At 50.3% G+C, this 19,360-nt stretch overlaps 2 protein-coding genes across 3 annotated transcripts in view; one reads left to right on the forward strand and one right to left on the reverse strand.

The window, feature by feature from the left end:
- The window catches only part of LOC306819324 (uncharacterized protein), a 7,455-nt gene extending 74 nt beyond the window's left edge, over window positions 1-7,381 (forward strand). Inside the window, exons 1-5 of one of the 2 annotated variants that reach the window (XM_079373104.1) lie at window positions 1-394; window positions 1,024-1,207; window positions 1,294-1,392; window positions 1,882-2,389; window positions 6,244-7,381. The exon at window positions 1-394 is cut by the window's left edge and continues 74 nt beyond it. In XM_079373104.1, the coding sequence (XP_079229230.1) occupies window positions 345-394; window positions 1,024-1,207; window positions 1,294-1,392; window positions 1,882-2,389; window positions 6,244-7,184 (1,782 nt within the window). In that variant the 5' untranslated portion in view covers window positions 1-344 and the 3' untranslated portion in view covers window positions 7,185-7,381. The remainder of the gene's footprint in view (window positions 395-1,023; window positions 1,208-1,293; window positions 1,393-1,881; window positions 2,390-6,243) is intronic. The other variant, XM_079373105.1, reaches the window with a different exon arrangement.
- Window positions 7,382-12,925: 5,544 nt separating this feature from the next.
- On the reverse strand, window positions 12,926-19,346 carry snx21 (sorting nexin family member 21). Its single transcript, XM_079373099.1, has 6 exons — window positions 19,186-19,346; window positions 14,879-15,198; window positions 14,567-14,769; window positions 13,935-14,076; window positions 13,519-13,684; window positions 12,926-13,446 (listed from the first exon to the last, which is right to left on the reverse strand). The coding sequence occupies exons 2-6, from the start codon at window positions 15,168-15,170 to the stop codon at window positions 12,939-12,941; spliced, it is 1,311 nt and encodes a 436-aa protein (XP_079229225.1). The 5' UTR covers window positions 15,171-15,198; window positions 19,186-19,346; the 3' UTR covers window positions 12,926-12,938.
- Window positions 19,347-19,360: the final 14 nt, after the last annotated feature.

Genomic DNA, 19,360 nt, shown 5'->3' on the forward strand with positions numbered 1-19,360 from the left:
TAAACTCCCACTGTGCCCCCGTGTGGTGCAGCTGCCTCTGTCCTTCATCGATGCTGCAGCTCCTGTTTTCCTGAAGACATGAACTCTTCTCTTCCCAGATACAGAAAGCATTTATTTATCTACTTTTATTACAGTCCAACTCTGTTGTTCTTTCTCCTCAGGCCAAAACTCGAGAACCGACTCATCACCGAGAACGGGACGAGCTGCATTATGTGGATGAGTACGGCCAGCCAATCAATGTGCAGGTTGAGACCAGGAGGGGTCATGGTCACAGGAGGCGGCGGTCCCATTGTGCAAATGAGTGCAGTGTCCCGACAGAAAGACACTGGGAGGCCCTGAGAGCCATGGGACTGGTGGAGGGGGAGGAAGTGCAGGGCGATGCCTACAGTGCAGGGTGAGTGTGGGAGACACGTGCAGCCTCGTTCACAAACCAGCCGCTCCGACTGCATGCTTGAAACCTGTCTCCTATTTGTGGCGCCCCGCACTTGTTTCCACCTCGACTTCTACTGAAGTGTCAAAACTTTCTGCCAATGTTGTCAAATGCTGTGTTGACTCCACACTGCCCCCTGGTGTTCACGTTCATACTGCTTCAGGACAGTCCTGCGTTCATTTAGAGCCGACCTAGACTGCGAGGCGGACATTTTTCACTGCATGAATAGATATCGTTCATTGGTTTATAAAGAACTTTCAGAAATGTTTTGTCTCATAAAAAAAAACATTCCTGCAGAACAATGATTTGATTGAAAAACATTTCTTCAATGAAATCTGAGTTTGAAGGTACAACAATCAGACTCTATGTCAGTTTGCAAGGTCAGCGTGGTGTTGCCTGGAGTCCCGAGGCGCTGTCATAAATATTCAGAGAGGAAGGTTGTTCTGCAGAGACAGCTGTCAGTGCAACATATGCTATGATTAAACATGAAGACCATAAACATTCATGGAGGAATTTACATTTCACCGGCACATCTGAGAGCTCGCTCTTCATCAACGTCTTTACAACGTGACCTCATTGTTTCCACCACACAGGCCTTACTATGGTCACATGACCGTGTCACCTGACCTTTACACTGCCAATGGTCGGATGATGATGTCACCTGATGTCTATGCACCCAACGGCTACCTGTCCAGATCAAACATCCAGCATCTGGGTAACAGCCACCTGCCTAGTGTCTCCTACAGCTTAGATCACCTGGACAGACTGGATTACCAGGTGACTCATCGTTTGGTTTTTCAGACATAATGCCCAATAAAGAGTCATATTTTCACCCCAATTTGTACATATCTTTGATTTTACAGCAGGCTCCAGAAATGTTGCCCTACCAGCCCAACTCCGAGAGCTGTCTGATTGGCTGCTACAACATGGAGGAGATGGAGTCTAATCATTTCCAAAGACAGGTAGCTTCTTCATTTCTCTGTCTTACACACAGAACTTCAGAATACCTCCTGTTTGGTCAGGGAACTGTTCTGGGTTCAGGTTTGAAGTCCAACAGTTTGAGCAAATGAAGTCATGATGGAGACAGATGTGGAATCCTTCAGCTGTCATGATGTTTTCAGCCTGTAATCAGCCTTTGTTCAGGATTCTGCATCAGACTGTAAATGACGTAAGTTATGTTCACATCTTTACGTTGAAATGTGCCAGCTGCTCAAAGAGGCAAGTCTCATTGTATTGGGTTCAGTATAAGAGTTCAGAAAAGGTCAGCTAGATGCCATGGCTAAACTCCAACTCCATTAGTGTTTGAAGTTGGTCGACTGCATCGTTTAGAAGTCTTGTCCAGGATATCTGTAGGTATCTTTAGGCTGCACCAGTCAACAGTTGCAGAGTTTATTTGTTGTATCCTTTGTTCCTCAGTAACCTAATTGAGTCCTCTCTTATTGTCTCCTCAGTCCGACTATTGCCCTCCTTGGAGATCAGATCGCCATCTTGGATACCTTCCTCTCAGTGAGCTTGATAGCGGGCTGGGATGTGGTCCAGACAGCCCAAACCACCGGATACCGCTCTCCGAGGCCGAGACAGACGCCATGTCGTCCCTGCCGGGTCACACCCCTTCCTCCCAGGGCTCCTCCTCTTCCTCCGAGTCGCTGATCTCCTCTGAACCCAGCGACTCGGGCTTTCACAGTGTCAGCACGGGGGAACACAGACGGCTGCACAAGATTCACGGAAACCACGCCCATCGACAAATTCACCATCTACGATCAGGCCACTCCCCCAGAGAGCAAAGAGGACGCTGGGATTTGGAGTCCATCCCTGAGACCACTCCGATGACTCATGCTGGCACACCGCAGGCTTCCCGCTGCACTGTGGGTAACAGCACGACGACAACAGTTCACTTTCACAGAGCTGAGAGAAGTCCCACGTTACCTCGCCACCGCTCGCCTCCTTCTCCTCCTGTTGGTGAGTGCAACCATCCATCACTGCCAGCCCGACAATGTGTCTTTCAAGATAGATGATAGATAGATAGATAGATAGATAGATAGATAGATAGATAGATAGATAGATAGATAGATAGATAGATAGATAGATAGATAGATAGATAGATAGATAGATAGATAGATAGATAGATAGATAGATAGATAGATAGATAGATAGATAGATAGATAGATAGATAGATACTTTATTGATCCCGAGGGAAATTCAAGGCATCCAGTAGCAGTATAAGGACACAAGACATTAGTTACAATACACACCCGCTGTCCCCCCCCCCCCCCCTCTGTATACAATAATCCCCCAAACAAGATTTAGCAGCCCCTATGTGACTAAGAGTAAAGGTTAAACCTGTGCAGTTAGCATTAGCATTAGACTTAAAACTTATATAGCATAATGTACCTAACATGTGAAGGAGAGAAAAACATGTGTGCTGGTTAAAAGAGACCTGTAAACAGTTAAAGAGCCTTAGAAACAAAGTGCTGACCTTCTAGAAACTAGTTCCATGTGCATGTACAGAGGTGTTTGAGGTAGTGCCAGAGGTGTGAGTACAGTCATTAAACAGTCAATGCAGGGATGCAAATTGGGCCATTAAAGTACTCAGCAACATAAAGGAGCAGTGATTAGCATTATGTGTCCAAAACAATAAGGTGAAACCAGGAGTGATTAGGGTGATTATCATTAAAGTACCCAACTATTGAGGAGCAGATTAGCATTAAGTGTCAAAGACAATAGAGTGAAACTTGACCTAGTTAGAGTGATCATGTCAACCATTACAGATGTAGCATAACACAACAGTAGGATGAAACCAGACATGATTAGGGTGATTATCATTAAAGTGACCTGTGCTCAGTAAGGTGACTATCAATATGCATTAAAGTGTCCAACTGGGGGCTGACTCTGAGATCAGCAGTGCAGATGAGGAGTGAGAAAAAAAGTGAAAAATGAGTCCAGGGTTCACCTTGTGCTTCTTCCCTGCCGTGACAGTGAAGTGTTGTACAGTCTTATGGCCTATAGGGGGACAAAAGAGTTCTTGAGTCTGTCCGTGGAGCACGACTGTGACAGCAGTCTGTCACTGAACATGCTCCTCTGCCCGGTGAAGGTGCTGTGCAGAGGGTGGTGTGTGTTGTCCATGATGGAGAGCATTTTGTCCAGAGTCCTCCTCTCTACCACTGTCACCAGTGAGTCCAGCTCTGTACCCCCCACAGAGCCGGCCCTCCTCACCAGTGAGTCCAGCTCTGCACCCACCACAGAGCCAGCCCTCCTCACCAGTGAGTCCAGCTCTGTACCCCCCACAGAGCCGGCCCTCCTCACCAGTCTGTCCAGGCGTGCTGCGTCCCTCTTCTTGCAGCTTCCTCCCCAGCACACCACTGCGTAGAAGAGGACGCTGGACACCACAGACTGGTAGAACATCTGCAGCAGTTTTTTGCAGATGTTGAAGGACCCCAGCCTTCTCAGGAAGTACAGACGGCTCTGTCCCTTCCTGCAAGTAGTGTCCATGTTAGGCGACCAGTCCAGCTTGTCATCCAGCTGCAGCCCCAGATACCCGTAGGTCCTGACCACCTCCACGTCGACCCCCCCGATGGAAACAGGTTCTAGATGTGGTTTGTTCCTTCGGAAGTCCACCACCATCTCCATGGTCTTGGAGGTGTTTAGCTGCAGATGGTTGGCACTGCACCACGTCACAAAGTCCTTGATCAGGCTCCTGTACTCCTCCTCCTGTCCATCCCTGACTCAAGCAACTATCGCAGTGTCGTCCGAGTATTTCTGCATGTGGCAGAGCTCAGAGTTATACTGGAAGTCCGAGGTGTACAGGGTGAACAGGACGGGGGAGAGCACGGTCCCCTGTGGTGCTCCGGTGCTGCTGACCACAGTGTCAGATGTGCAGTCCTTCAGTCTGACGTACTGTGGTCTCTCTGTGAGGTAGTCCGTGATCCACCTCACCAGGTGCGAGTCCACCCTCATCTCGGTCAGCTTGTCTCTCAGTAGGAGGGGATGGATGGTGTCGAAGGCGCTTGAGAAATCAAAGAACATGATTCTCATCACGCTGCTCCCTTTGTCCAGATGAGAGTAAGCCCTGTGTAGAAGATAGAGGATGGCATCGTCCACGCCCACCTTTGCCTGGTATGCAAACTGCAGGGGATCCTGTGCGTGTTGGACCTGGGGTCTGAGGTGTTGGAGCAGCAGCCGTTCAAAGGTCTTCATAACGTGAGATGTCAGAGCGATAGGTCTGAAGTCGCCTGGCTCACTGGGGTTTTTCTTCTTGGGGACCGGGGTGAGGCACAAGGTCTTCCAGAGCACAGGAACCTTCCCAAGCCACAGGCTCATGTTGAAGACGTGCTGAAGTGGCTCCCCCAGCTCAGCAGAGCAGGCCTTTAGCATCCTGGGACACACCTTGTCCGGGCCTGCTGTCTTCCTGGGGCGGAGTCTCTTCAGCTCCTTGCTCACCTGGTCTCTGGTGATGGTGGGGGGGACGGGGGATGGATTGTCTCTGGAGAAAATGTTTGTCCTGGTGGAGGTGTTGGGGGGAGTGAGAGGGAGGGAGGGGGTGTGTAGAGGGGTGCTGGGGGGACAGGCACTGGCTGCAGCGACGGGGCTGTCAAACCTGTTAAAAAACAAGTTGAGCTGGTTTGCTCTCTCAGGGTCCCCGTCTTCTGCGTTGTTGTTTTTCTTCTTGCAGCCTGTGATGGTTTTCATGCCCTCCCAGACCTCCCTCATGTTGTTCTGCTGCAGCTTCTGTTCTACCTTCCTTCTGTACTCCTCCTTTGCCTCTCGGAGTCTGACCTTGAGTTCCCCCTGCACACGCTTCAGCTCTGCCTGGTCTCCCTCCTTGAATGCCCTTTTCTTCCTGTTAAGGATCTCCTTGACATCGCTGGTGATCCAGGGCTTGTTGTTCGGGAAGCAGCGCACAGTTTTAGTGGGAACCACAACGTCCATGCAGAAGTTCATGTAGTCAGTTGTGCAGTGTGTGACCCCCTCAATGTCATCACCATGAGTCTCTTGCAGGGCACTCCAGTCAGTGGTCTCAAAACAGTCTCTGAGAGCCTCCTCTGCCTCAGGAGACCACTTTCTGAAAGTGCGTGTTGTTACCAGTTGTCTCTGGATCTTAGTCTTGTACTGTGGCTTGAGTAGGACCAGGTTGTGATCGGACTTACCCAGAGGTGGTAGGGGGGTGGCAGTGTAGGCGTCCTTCACGTTTGCATACAGGAGGTCTATTGTCCTGTTCTTCCTGGTGGGACAGCTTACAAACTGGTGAAAGTCCGGTAGTGTGGAGTTCAATGTAACGTGGTTAAAGTCCCCTGAGATGGCAATGAAAGCATCAGGGTGCAGTGTTTGTAATCTCGAGATGTTCGAGTGGATGACGTCACACGCAGTCTCGACACGCCGCCTCAGCTCCTCCTGTATCGGGTGAACGATGCCGGCTTGTCCCACTGTCCGGAGTGAGAGCAGCGTTTCCCTTGAATAAGAAAGTTTTCCGCTGCTATTTCCGCGAAAACACGAAAAAGTATCCATAGGATACATAAAGTTATACACTGAAGGTGTACTATAAAAACTATATAGTATAGTACTATAAAAACTATATAGTATAGTACTATAAAAACTATATAGTATAGTACTATAAAAACTATATAGTATAGTACTATAAAAACTATAAAAGTAGAAGTTGGCACAGAGCCAAAACAAACGAATAACATATCAAGACGAGTACGACAGGGACGGAGCTACTGAATGTGCGGCCACTCACGTCGGCGCACAGGTGAGAGGCCACGGGTAAAGTTTCCCCTGGCGTAGGACTAACTCTGATAACTTCTGTCCCTCTGCAGGTTGTCATACTGAACCGTGCCAGCGGAGGGCGCTATGGTTGGAACAGCATCAAGGAGGAGGCAGGACGATCGAGGCTCCAGGGAGAAGTCGAACAATAACAGATTTGAGTGAAGGTCATCGGCGCCGCAGAGCCAGTCATCCCAACACCACAGATCCAAACACTCAACAAAACAGCCTTCAAACCGGCCAACCAGGGAACGCCGACGGCACACTGGGGCCGAGGAGCAGGGCCAGTTATCCCAGTAACTGCCACCCCACCAGTCACCTCAGTTTAGACAGAACCAGTCTGACCAATCAGCAGAACTTGCTGAGAAGCAGCACAGGTTCAAACCACTGCAGGGAGGAGGACTCTCTCTCTAAGAGTCCTGGTTCTGGTTCCAGTGGAACATCAGACTGGCGTGGCATTCAGACTCTAGGGAATCGACCCAGCAACCCCAAAGGTCCACTTGGCCCTCGGTACAGCACGCTCGGCGCCCCGCAGTGCAGCCCTCGCTCTCCACCCTCCCCCCGTTCCAGACTGTCCAATCCAAAGTCAGTCAGAAACCAGCTGCTCAGAGCCCGAGCTTACCGATTGGCCAGGGAACGCAGTGAGGTCACGACAGACGAGGAGGTCCGAGGTGGGGAGAGAGAAGGCGGAGAGGACGGGGATGATGGCCGATGGGCGGGCCGGTACTGGAACAGGACGGAAAGAAGACGACATCTGGCGTTGTCGAGGCAACACAGAGAGAGGAGGGGAGCAGAGGAGCAGGGCGGGGGCCTGCAGGGGGCGCTGTCGTCTCAGACGGTGCTGGAGCTGAGTCACATGAAACAAAACCGACTGAGGAACAGCAAGCTGCTCGATGATTGGACAACGGTGGAGGAGCTGCTGACTCACGGGACCCGGGTGGAGAGTGACAACCAGCTGTGTCCCAGTCCTCTGTTATCGGTTACTACTGTCTGATGAGACCTCAGAGTGTCCAATCCAGAGCTCGGGCCCAGACTACTTCAAGGTTTGTTAGAAACGTGTTCATGTGTTGGCTGTTAGGACCAAACGAGCCGGACCAGCTTTGGACTGACGAGAATATTTTGCACAAAGGTCATGTTGGTCCAGACGATTCAGTCCAGAGTCACGAACATCAAATTAAGAACAGAAATGAGTTCTTACTGCGGTAAACAGTAACTTTCAATGCCAGTGGTCCAAACAAACGTTTTGCAGGCAGGTCAGGTTTTAAGAAGCTTTTTAATGGGACTTATGCTGGGGAAGGGAAGAATCCAGATCTCATGGGAAGTTCTGACTTAATGTGCCGGAGGGGTCGAGGATCATAAGACCAACAGAAGAACTGAAAGAAGCGTCCAGAGATACAGGAAATGTTGAGATCACAAGTCTGACAATCAAACAATCAACGCCGCTGACCCTCTTATCAAACCCGACTGTAAGCAGATCCTGCAGGTCTGAACACTGAAGAGCTGCATGCGTCTGCTCGGCTTCTTCACACACCAGACGGCCTGCGAGTTGTCTGAAATATCACACATCGCTTGTGTCGCCTTGTGACTAAGTGTCTCCATTTTCCTTTTTTGGTTTAACTGAAAACTCCACGAAAATTACAAAACTGTTGACATGCACCTTAATCATCAAACAGTCTCTGAAAACCAAAACTGCTGTGACAATTTGGGGAATGCTAATTCACTCCCTTGTTGATAGTAGATGAGAAAGCATCTGTTTATTAAATATAAATAGTTAAGCATGAAATCAACCCTGAAAATAACCCTAACCCTAGACAAAAAGCAAAAAATATTTTCATGCGATGGAGAATAAATCCAATATAAGCTCAAACCCAGCCGGGTCCTGCAGAGACAGACGCCTGGTGTATCTGCTGCAGAGACTGATGGAGCTGAGACGCAGCACACACACACACACACACACACACACACACACACACTCAGTAATAACCAGCTCCGACGGCAGAGCGGAGACCAAACACGTCCGGTGGAATTTATCTACACGTCACGTTCAAAGTGTGGCGGGACGCTCGGACCCCGTCAGAGGCAATAACACAGGCGAGATGGTGACGCGTAACATCTGAGCGGGAGACGGATCAGCGGTGCACGTTAGCATATCAGCGTGCCTCTCATGGTCGTTATGGCCACGTGCCGTAACGACTCAACAAAAGGTTCGACGTTGTGAATCACTCCGATGTTTAAATTACAGGGAATGTTTTTCCTCTCTGAGGAAACGTGTCACATCAACGAGACTTGAACGTCCAAGTTTTATCAGCCTGTCTGTGAGTCAATGAACGCCACATATCCCTGGAAGAGGGGGGTTAAAGGTCACAATGATATTTAATCAAACTATCGAATGCAGTTTTGTTTACAATGACAAAATGTTCCTTTATTTTCATATTCTGTTCAAACATGAAACTTTTCAGCACAATGTAAAAGGGAATCTGTTGGTGTGTGTGGTGGTGGCGGCGGCGTGTGCACACGTGTGTGTGTGTGTGTGTGTGTGTGTGTGTGTGTGTGAGAAGTTTGATACTAACCTGTCTGTAGTGCTTAGCCAAAGATTGTGTGTACTTTGTGTTCCTGGACAATCTCGAATAATGTTAAAGTATATTTTAGAAGTTCACTTTTTTATGTATTTAATTGTTGATCTTTTGTCTCGATAAGATTCACCGACATCCCGCTCTGCACATCCCGCACAGTCTGAACCTAGCATGCTAACCCCTGATTAGCGTCACGTGTTAGAAGTGCTGCTGTTGAAGGCTAATAAAATGACCACGCTCACGCTGGTTACAGCGCACGTTACACACTGGTCCCGTCTGAGGGGAAAACACCAGCAGGTTTCTAATGAGACGAAGCTTCATGCTAATAATAAGATAATGACAACATGTTCATCTGCTCAGCGTCATTCTTCAAGAGCTCAAATATGTACGTCGTGTTCGACACAACATGAACGCATCGTTCATCCACACATGGGTTAGGGTTAGCTCACTGTTATGTCAAAAGTCCAGTTAGCAACGTTAGCACCAGTGCTAGTTTGCTTACGCCTGCCATCACACTGATGTCATGGAAATTAAAATGACAGCGTCGCACGATGACATCACACGTCGTGACGTCACATGAACTAAACTGTGTTTTCCCCGTCTCCACATCTTCACGCTGAGACGACTTCACTGAGACCTGAAACGCCGTTTGTGTACGGAAGGTCAAAACGCTCAGAAAGATGTCACAAGAGCGGCTCGCCACAATCTCCAGATATGATGACAAACATGTGACTGGCGTTACAACAGAGAGCAATCAAGACTAAGCTAAGCTAACCAAGACGTACCTGCTAACCGAAGGTGATCGGCCTCAGCTAATTCTCAGAGGCCGCGTGGTTGTGTCAGGGTCGTGTGCAATAATCAAACAGTGACCCTCAGTCTGCGGCCGTCAGCTCTTTCCTGCGGCGTGCTGTGCATGATGTCATGATGAGAGGCGAGGGTGTGTTTTCATGCACCCTGTGACCTCACAAATGTAGACTACGCTTGAATCCTGTCGGCCCCGAGCGGAGAGATGTTTAAAGTGTTCGTGGTGATGTCAGTAAACTGTGAAAATACAAACAGCCTGTTGTGACTTTCTGTGAAAAGAGTTTCCAGGTTTACTCCGGACATTTTGGTCTTAATTAAAGAGGACGGTCTCTGGGTCTCCGGGTCCTTGGGTCTCCGGGTCCCTGTTTCTCCAGGTCCCTGGGTCTCCGGGGCATCGGGTCCTTGGGTCTCCGGGTCCCTGGGTCTCTCCGGGTCCCTGGGTCTCCTGGGTCAGATCTTCTTGGCCTCTCCACCTAAAGAGCTGCTGGTGTCCAACCCTTCCCCGTCTGCTCCTCCTGGGTTTGTGACGGGTTCTGGTTCAGAGCTCAGTGTTAGTGGGATGCGGCTCAGACCGTCCATGTGAGAAGAAGCTCCGGAGGTTCAAGGCTTCTTTATTTAAACGTATTTAGACTGGATCTGTTTCCTGACTGACAGCACTCTTCACCGGCGGCCGCGTTGGCTCTTCAGTCCTGCTCCATGACCGTTGCTATAGCAACTGGTGTTTCCACAGCGGCTGATGTCTCAGCTCTCGGCCTTGTCACCATGGTGACGTGTTGTGGAGGATGATGGGACTTATTTACAGCTGACACGTCAGCAGCAGTACGAGTGATTTCCCCTGGACGGACTCAGGTCCGTTTCCAGAACGTTCTGCAGCATCTATCGACCTATCAGACCTGAGACGGACACATTTATCCATTTCAGACTGCACACTTCCTCCTCTGAGGAATCTGACCTCAGGAATCTGCATGAGCATGGCGACATCTGCTGGAGAACACGTGGAACTGCAGCTCCAAGAGCAGGAACCAGATCCTCTGATTTCAGAGGAGGCGGAGTTCACTGACTGACACTCCTCTCGTCTTTTGGTCGAGTTATGACACAAACCTTCTTCCTCTTTAAAAAACTCATCAAAGCCGAGAAGAAGAAAAAAGATCACAATGAAAGCTGAAGGATTCACGTTGGATTTATTTCACTGAGCCGTCAACAGCTTCATGTAGTAAAGTGGATTTATTTCATGAACCAGTCTGCGCTGATGTGACGTCGTCATGACAACATTATAAACTTTCATATTTAGTGATAAAGTCTCATGGTGTGGATCATGTGACTCGTCTCTTTATCCTCCCTCCAGGTCATTGAACCCTGCTAAACGCACACGTCGCCATAGCGACCACATCTCCGTACAAACACAATCAGAGCAGCAGGTTCTCCCCCGAACACGGGCGCCAGCTGATCGAGCGTAGAGCGGCGCTCACACGATGACATCATGAACATGGTGGCGAGGAAAGTGATCACTCCTATCAAAATCATCTTTTCATCCTTTTTCAGATTTAAAATTATATTTTAAATGTTAAGAAAACAAGGAAATAATTTTAAGAAGAATCAATAAAAATGTTTTTCTTCTTTTCTAAATTAAAATATTTAAAATATTTCAACTTTATGAACTGAAAATGTTTTAGTTTAGTGATTGTACTCTGCAGCGCGTGTGTGTGTGTGTGTGAGTGTGTGTGTGAGTGTGACTGTGTGTGTGAGTGTGAGTGTGTGTGTGTGAGACTGTGTGTGTGAGTGTGAGTGTGTGTGTGAGTGTGTGTGTGTGACTGTGTGTGTGAGTGTGTGTGTGTGTGACTGTGTGTGTGAGTGTGAGTGTGTGTGTGTGTGTGTGAGTGTGTGTGTGTGTGTGTGTGTGTGAGTGTGTGTGTGAGTGTGTGAGTGAGTGTGTGTGTGTGAGTGTGTGAGTGTGTGTGAGTGTGTGTGTGTGACTGTGTGTGTGAGTGTGAGTGTGTGTGTGTGTGTGTGAGTGTGTGTGTGAGTGTGTGTGTGTGAGTGTGTGAGTGTGTGTGAGTGTGTGTGTGTGACTGTGTGTGTGAGTGTGAGTGTGTGTGACTGTGTGAGTGTGTGACTGTGTGTGTGAGTGTGAGTGTGTGTGTGTGAGACTGTGTGTGTGAGTGTGAGTGTGTGTGTGAGTGTGTGTGTGTGACTGTGTGTGTGAGTGTGTGTGTGTGTGACTGTGTGTGTGAGTGTGAGTGTGTGTGTGTGAGACTGTGTGTGTGAGTGTGAGTGTGTGTGTGAGTGTGTGTGTGTGACTGTGTGTGTGAGTGTGTGAGTGTGTGACTGTGTGAGTGTGTGACTGTGTGTGTGACTGTGTGTGTGTGACTGTGTGTGTGTGACTGTGTGTGTGTGACTGTGTGTGTGAGTGTGAGTGTGTGTGTGTGAGACTGTGTGTGTGAGTGTGAGTGTGTGTGTGACTGTGTGTGTGACTGTGTGTGTGAGTGTGAGTGTGTGTGTGTGAGACTGTGTGTGTGAGTGTGAGTGTGTGTGTGAGTGTGAGTGTGTGTGTGTGAGACTGTGTGTGTGAGTGTGAGTGTGTGTGTGACTGTGTGTGTGTGACTGTGTGTGTGTGTGACTGTGTGTGTGAGTGTGACTGTGTGTGTGACTGTGTGTGTGTGTGTGTGTGTGTGACTGTGTGTGTGTGTGTGACTGTGTGTGTGAGTGTGAGTGTGTGTGTGACTGTGTGTGTGTGTGTGACTGTGTGTGTGACTGTGTGTGTGTGTGTGTGACTGTGTGTGTGAGTGTGAGTGTGTGTGACTGTGTGTGTGAGTGTGACTGTGTGTGTGTGTGTGACTGTGTGTGAGTGTGAGTGTGTGTGTGAGACTGTGTGTGTGTGTGACTGTGTGTGTGAGTGTGAGTGTGTGTGTGACTGTGTGTGTGTGTGACTGTGTGTGTGAGTGTGACTGTCTGTGTGTGACTGTGTGTGTGACTGTGTGTGAGTGTGTGAGAATGTGTGTGTGACTGTGTGTGTGAGACTGTGTGTGTGTGTGACTGTGTGTGTGAGTGTGTGTGTGACTGTGTGTGTGTGTGACTGTGTGTGTGAGTGTGAGTGTGTGTGTGACTGTGTGTGTGTGTGACTGTGTGTGTGAGTGTGAGTGTGTGTGTGACTGTGTGTGTGTGTGACTGTGTGTGTGAATGTGTGTGTGACTGTGTGTGTGTGTGACTGTGTGTGTGACTGTGTGTGTGTGTGTGTGAGAATGTGTGTGTGACTGTGTGTGTGTGTGAATGTGTGTGACTGTGTGTGTGACTGTGTGTGTGACTGTGTGTGTGTGTGTGTGTGACTGTGTGTGTGTGTGACTGTGTGTGTGTGTGTGCGTGTGTGTGTAACTCTAGCCCTCCCCCTCGCTCTCCTCCAGATTGTGCTTGACCAGAAACTCTGTAACAGTTGGCTGATTGTCAAGCCCCGCCCATTGCTCCTCCAGCTGCTTCAGAAGCTCCTCCCACTGACGCTTGTCTCTTCCCGTCTGCCACGAAAGCCGAACCACCGCCCTTAATAACGGCAACAGGAGGGGGTGTGGCCTGTCTATGTGACGCTGCGACCCCTCATGTTTTTCACTGAGTGGGTGCGGTGTATCTGTGAGTGGGAGGGGCTTATCGCCCGAGTCATTCTGAGCATCTGAGGGGACAAGGACACGGAGGGCGAGGTCGCAGTGATCCCTCGCCTCCTCCAGCTGGCCCACTTCCTGGAAACAGCACGATAGCCCAACCAGGGTGAAGAACCAATGGGAGGGGGCAGGGGGCGGGGCCTGGTTGTCATAGTAACATGCCCAGCCCAGTTTTTGCTGCAGTCTCTTGGCGTTGAGCAGCGGACCCAAGGCCTCCTGGTAACGTCCCACCCTCCAACACAACAGAACAAAGTCAAGTTGGACACGAGACAAAAAGCAGAATCTAATCAGACGTTTGAGTTACCTGATGAGGAGCTGTGCAGTCTGCAGGTCGGTCCGGTAGAAGAACTGTCGAACACACAGCGCCCCCCGCAGGCCAGACAGGGAACACAGGTGAGACAGGTACTGTTCAAATGCTCGGCTCCGTTTGGCTATCGTCTCAGCCGTGAAGTTGCTCCTCAGCTTTTTCCCTGAAAAGTTCCAAACAAGAATAACCTTCAGAATGATCTCATTTACAAACAACGCCAGGCTAACGTCTTTTAATTATCGCTAGTTAGCACCACTACTTAAAGAGCCTAGCAGTTAGCCCTGACAGCGGCTGAAGTCCAGGAGAGCGGGCTCGTCTCCTGTCCTGCACCATTCTCTCTCTCTCTCTCTAGAATTTCTGCCTCTATCCAATAAAAGCATCAAAACCGGCCTGAAAGTTTTCCTTTCACTCACGTGGGAAACAGACACGCTCCATCTGGTCTCCGTGGTTGCGACGTAGGGTGGCGTGGAGCCGCTGGAAGTCGGAGTATCTGCGGGTGATGATGGCTGGAGTCTTATCGCTGCCGCCGGACTGGATCACATGGATGGTGTACAGCTGCAGAGAAACAGAAAGCGACATGATCCTCCTCTGGATGAATCTTAAAAGTCACATATTTAAGCCAGGACTGAGCAGCTAACGCTAAGCTAATCCCTAAGTCACGGACACCGGACGCCACTAGGGATTAGTTTAGCGTTAGCCTCCTCTTCAAGTGAAATCAGTGTCCTCGCTCCTCTTCATCATGTGTGTGAAGTGTGTTGTTGTAAATCCACTCTGATCCTGTATTTGATCATGTCTATAAACCCCTCTATTTCAGCCCTGCTCAGAACAGGCTGTTTCTGTGTCTGTAGCTTTAAATATGTAAATGAGCTGTGTCTGACCACGCCCCCTCTCTGGAAGGGCTCGGGTGTACTCGCTGCTTTCTGGCTCCATGTCCTATTGTTTACGGTTTGGGATAATGTGTCACCAATAAAAACTGAGATTACCTCAGGAAGAACATCAACAGTTTACGCTCCTGCTGACCTTTGACCTCTATGTTTGGACTCACCACGTATTTGGACGAGGCCTCATGCACCACGCTGGCGTCTGTCACCTCAAACATCAAGCTGTCCGTCATCTTCCTCCCACCCGACGAGGTACTCCCTCCTCCAAGTCCACGCAGGCTCCTCCAGCTCTCCTGGAGCTGCCGAGCAAGCAGGGAGGAGGGGGAAGGGGAGGGGCCCACAGGGGACACGCCCACTGGACTGGCTTCTGAACCCGAGGGTCACGTCACACAGTGAGAATTAATTCATTCAATGCAAAGCCCGTCAGAACTCATGCACAGCGTGTTCAATACAAGTTCTGTCCTATAAGAACATACCTGTGCTGCTAAGCCCCTCCTCCATCGACTCTCCCATAAAGTCCGAGTCACTGTCAAACTCCGACCCTTCTCCCTCGCCTCCATCCTCCCCCGCTCCTCCTCCGCTGTCGAAGCAGAGCATCCCCCCGAGCCGCTCGCTCACACACTCCTCCTCCTCCTCCAGCTCCGCCTCCCAGCTGTCCTCTCTAAACTCCTCCTCTTCCTGTGGATCTCCTGCTTCCTGCTCTGGTCCCGCCCCCTGTCCATCCTTAAACAACGAGCGCTTCAGACGGTCCAAAAGATGGGAGGCCATGATGCCAGCAGGCCTCCACAGGGGGGCGCTAAGGAACCAAAAGAAATACAGATGAAGTCAGCTGCTTGATTATTACGCTTCTCCATCAGTCATGGCGAGGAGGAGCACTGACTACATGTGATCTACAGGAAGGGGGAGGAGCCACAGCTACCTGTTGTCTAAAAAAACAATCCTCCTGAGAATACGTTGAGCGCAACATCTGATGTTTCCATGGCAACGGCAAACATGTCGCGTCTGTCATGTCGCTCGCACTACCTCACTTTTTAACTGAATCTGTTTATATTGTTAATTCTTTAATTTATTCACATTCTGCCTCCATGGTGCAATAAGTGCCCTTATCTGTCGATTGTCTGTCGTTCGTTATTTGTCGTCCCAAATGTCTTTAGTTAAGTTATTTGTTTTATAGTATTGTTTTTTTATTGATATTTGTTATTTAAATTAGTCTTGTTTACTGTTGTTCTTTGGTTTCATCTGTGCTGCTTAACATGGAGCATATCTGACAAATAAAGTACCTTGAACCTTGAACCTTAACATGGAGCATATCTGACAAATAAAGTACCTTGAACCTTGAACCTTGAACCTTAACATGGAGCATATCTGACAAATAAAGTACCTTGAACCTTGAACCTTAACATGGAGCATATCTGACAAATAAAGTACCTTGAACCTTGAACCTTAACATGGAGCATATCTGACAAATAAAGTACCTTGAACCTTGAACCTTGAACCTCCATCGAAGGAAAAACGCAATAAAATGTAACGGTCACACAGCATCAACAGACTGTTGCCATAGAAACAGGACGGACACATTGTGTCTTTAAAGTCCAACTGATTGATCATCTGACAGATTCAAAAGGAAGAAAAGAGAAAGATGTGCGTCACCATCCAGGTCAGCGCACAGATCCACATCTGAGCCGGATCACGTTACAGAACCGGCAGCCTGGAAATCATGTCACACATGAATAATGCAGCGAGACGCTCAGTCAGCCTGCAGCCAGGAAAACAAGACGCCCGGCCAAGACTCCCACAGGATCCCCCACAACCAGCCAGAGTCCAGTCTGTACCCGAGTACGCTTCAGTCCCACAGGATCCCCCACAACCAGCCAGAGTCCAGTCTGTACCCGAGTACGCTTCAGTCCCACAGGATCCCCCACAACCAGCCAGAGTCCAGTCTGTACCCGAGTACGCTTCAGTCCCACAGGATCCCCCCACAACCAGCCAGAGTCCAGTCTGTATCCGAGTATGCTTCAGTCCCACAGGATCCCCCACAACCAGCCAGAGTCCAGTCTGTACCCGAGTACGCTTCAGTCCCACAGGATCCCCCACAACCAGCCAGAGTCCAGTCTGTACCCGAGTACGCTTCAGTCCCACAGGATCCCCCACAACCAGCCAGAGTCCAGTCTGTACCCGAGTACGCTTCAGTCCCACAGGATCCCCCACAACCAGCCAGAGTCCAGTCTGTACCCGAGTACGCTTCAGTCCCACAGGATCCCCCACAACCAGCCAGAGTCCAGTCTGTACCCGAGTACGCTTCAGTCCCACAGGATCCCCCACAACCAGCCAGAGTCCAGTCTGTACCCGAGTACGCTTCAGTCCCACAGGATCCCCCACAACCAGCCAGAGTCCAGTCTGTACCCGAGTACGCTTCAGTCCCACAGGATCCCCCACAACCAGCCAGAGTCCAGTCTGTACCCGAGTACGCTTCAGTCCCACAGGATCCCCCACAACCAGCCAGAGTCCAGTCTGTATCCGAGTACGCTTCAGTCCCACAGGATCCCCCACAACCAGCCAGAGTCTAGTCCAGTCTGTACCCGAGCACGCTTCAGCCCTGAAGTCCAGTCTGTACCCGAGCACGCTTCAGTCCAGAAGTCCAGTCTGTACCCAAGCACGCTTCAGTCCTGAAGTCCAGTCTGTACCCAAGCACGCTTCAGCCCTGAAGTCCAGTCTGTACCCGAGCACGCTTCAGTCCAGAAGTCCAGTCTGTACCCAAGCACGCTTCAGCCCTGAAGTCCAGTCTGTACCCAAGCACGCTTCAGTCCTGAAGTCCAGTCTGTACCCGAGCACGCTTCAGTCCTGAAGTCCAGTCTGTACCCAAGCACGCTTCAGTCCTGAAGTCCAGTCTGTACCCGAGCACGCTTCAGTCCTGAAGTCCAGTCTGTACCCGAGCACGCTTCAGTCCTGAAGTCCAGTCTGTACCCAAGCACGCTTCAGCCCTGAAGTCCAGTCTGTACCCGAGCACGCTTCAGTCCAGAAGTCCAGTCTGTACCCAAGCACGCTTCAGCCCTGAAGTCCAGTCTGTACCGAGCACGCTTCAGTCCAGAAGTCCAGTCTGTACCCGAGCACGCTTCAGTCCTGAAGTCCAGTCTGTACCCGAGCACGCTTCAGCCCCAAAGTCCAGTCTGTACCCGAGCACGCTTCAGCCCTGAAGTCCAGTCTGTACCCGAGCACGCTTCAGCCCCAAAGTCCAGTCTGTACCCGAGCATGCTTCAGCCCTGAAGTCCAGTCTGTACCCGAGCACGCTTCAGCCCTGAAGTCCAGTCTGTACCCGAGCACGCTTCAGTCCTGAAGTCCAGTCTGTACCCGAGCAAGCTTCAGTCCTGAAGTCCAGTCTGTACCCGAGCAAGCTTCAGTCCTGAAGTCCAGTCTGTACCCGAGCACGCTTCAGTCCTGAAGTCCAGTCTGTACCCGAGCACGCTTCAGTCCTGAAGTCCAGTCTGTACCCGAGCACGCTTCAGCCCTGAAGTCCAGTCTGTACCCGAGCACGCTTCAGCCCCAAAGTCCAGTCTGTACCCGAGCACGCTTCAGCCCTGAAGTCCAGTCTGTACCCGAGCACGCTTCAGCCCTGAAGTCCAGTCTGTACCCGAGCACGCTTCAGCCCCAAAGTCCAGTCTGTACCCGAGCACGCTTCAGTCCTGAAGTCCAGTCTGTACCCGAGCACGCTTCAGTCCTGAAGTCCAGCTCGTCTGGTGGAGTGACCGAGCACGCTTCAGTCCTGAAGTCCAGCTCGTCTGGTGGAGTGACCGAGCACGCTTCAGTCCTGAAGTCCAGCTCGTCTGGTGGAGTGACCGAGCACGCTTCAGTCCTGAAGTCCAGCTCGTCTGGTGGAGTGACCGAGCACGCTTCAGTCCTGAAGTCCAGCTCGTGTGGTGGAGTGACCGAGCACGCTTCAGTCCTGAAGTCCAGCTCGTGTGGTGGACTGACCGAGCACGCTTCAGTCCTGAAGTCCAGCTCGTGTGGTGGACTGACCGAGCACGCTTCAGTCCTGAAGTCCAGCTCGTGTGGTGGACTGACCGAGCACTCACTCATTGTTTGTCTTCAGTCTCATTTAGTGAAATAATGTTTTCGTGAATCGTACCGAGTTGAATGAATGTTTCATCCCGATGTGAGAAACTAAAGGAGCTGATAGCCAATAGAAACAGACGACAGGATTAAAGACAAACACGTTGATAAATGATCATTATAATCAAAGACGGATAATAAAACATGTCAGGGTCCACACATTAAAACATGAGGAGTAAAATGAGTAGAAGGAGAGAGAGAGAGGGTGTGCTTAAAGGTAGCATGCTGACGTCATCAGCAGTTGAATATGTTGATAAAGTCTGACAGCTCAGGTGAGCTTCAGGTACAGACATGCTAACAGTTAGCCACCAAGCTATTCAAAACTGCTGGAAGTTGGTTGTGTGGTTACAGTCTGTGTTCATCTGTGATCACAGCTCCTTTAAAGACGTTTCCTAAATCTCTATCTGAAGTTTAAATCAGTTTCAAACCGGTCTGTCCTGTCTCTGTCTCTGTCCTGTCCTGTCCTGTCCTGTCTCTGTCTCTGTCCTGTCTCTGTCCCTGTCCTGTCCTGTCTCTGTCCTGTCCTGTCTCTGTCTCTGTCCTGTCTCTGTCCTGTCTCTGTCTGAGTGAAGTGCTAGCGGCTAACCGCTGTAGCTTCCATCAAAACAAACACGTTTGTTTGTTTCCAGCCGAGGTTGTTGGATTTGTCTGACCCTTCGGAGTCCTCCTCACTCACCCCGGGCTTTAGAGAAACTCTCCTCGGTCCTGTTAGTCCATGTCAGCGGATTAAAGTCGTGTTGGAAGCTCCGGTCAGGACCTCCGAGCCGGCCCGTCCTGCTGCGGGCTGTAGGTCCACTCTCAGCGGACTGATTCCTATAACTTTCCCCCTGGAGCCCGCAGGAGGGGGCGGG

The sequence above is a fragment of the Symphodus melops genome (assembly GCF_947650265.1).
Source record: "Symphodus melops genome assembly, contig: scaffold_286, whole genome shotgun sequence".
Classification (NCBI taxonomy): domain Eukaryota; kingdom Metazoa; phylum Chordata; class Actinopteri; order Labriformes; family Labridae; genus Symphodus; species Symphodus melops.

Bases quoted from the DNA above. Each gene is read 5' to 3' on its own strand.
- snx21 (XM_079373099.1), bottom strand. From the start codon at position 15,170: ATGGCCTCCCATCTTTTGGACCGTCTGAAGCGCTCGTTGTTTAAGGAT. The intron at 14,770-14,878 runs GTATGTTCTTAT...CCTCGGGTTCAG, and splicing joins GGAGGGGCTTAGCAGCACAG to AAGCCAGTCCAGTGGGCGTG. The intron at 13,685-13,934 runs GTGAGTGAAAGG...GGAACTTTTCAG, and splicing joins GGAGCGTGTCTGTTTCCCAC to GGAAAAAGCTGAGGAGCAAC.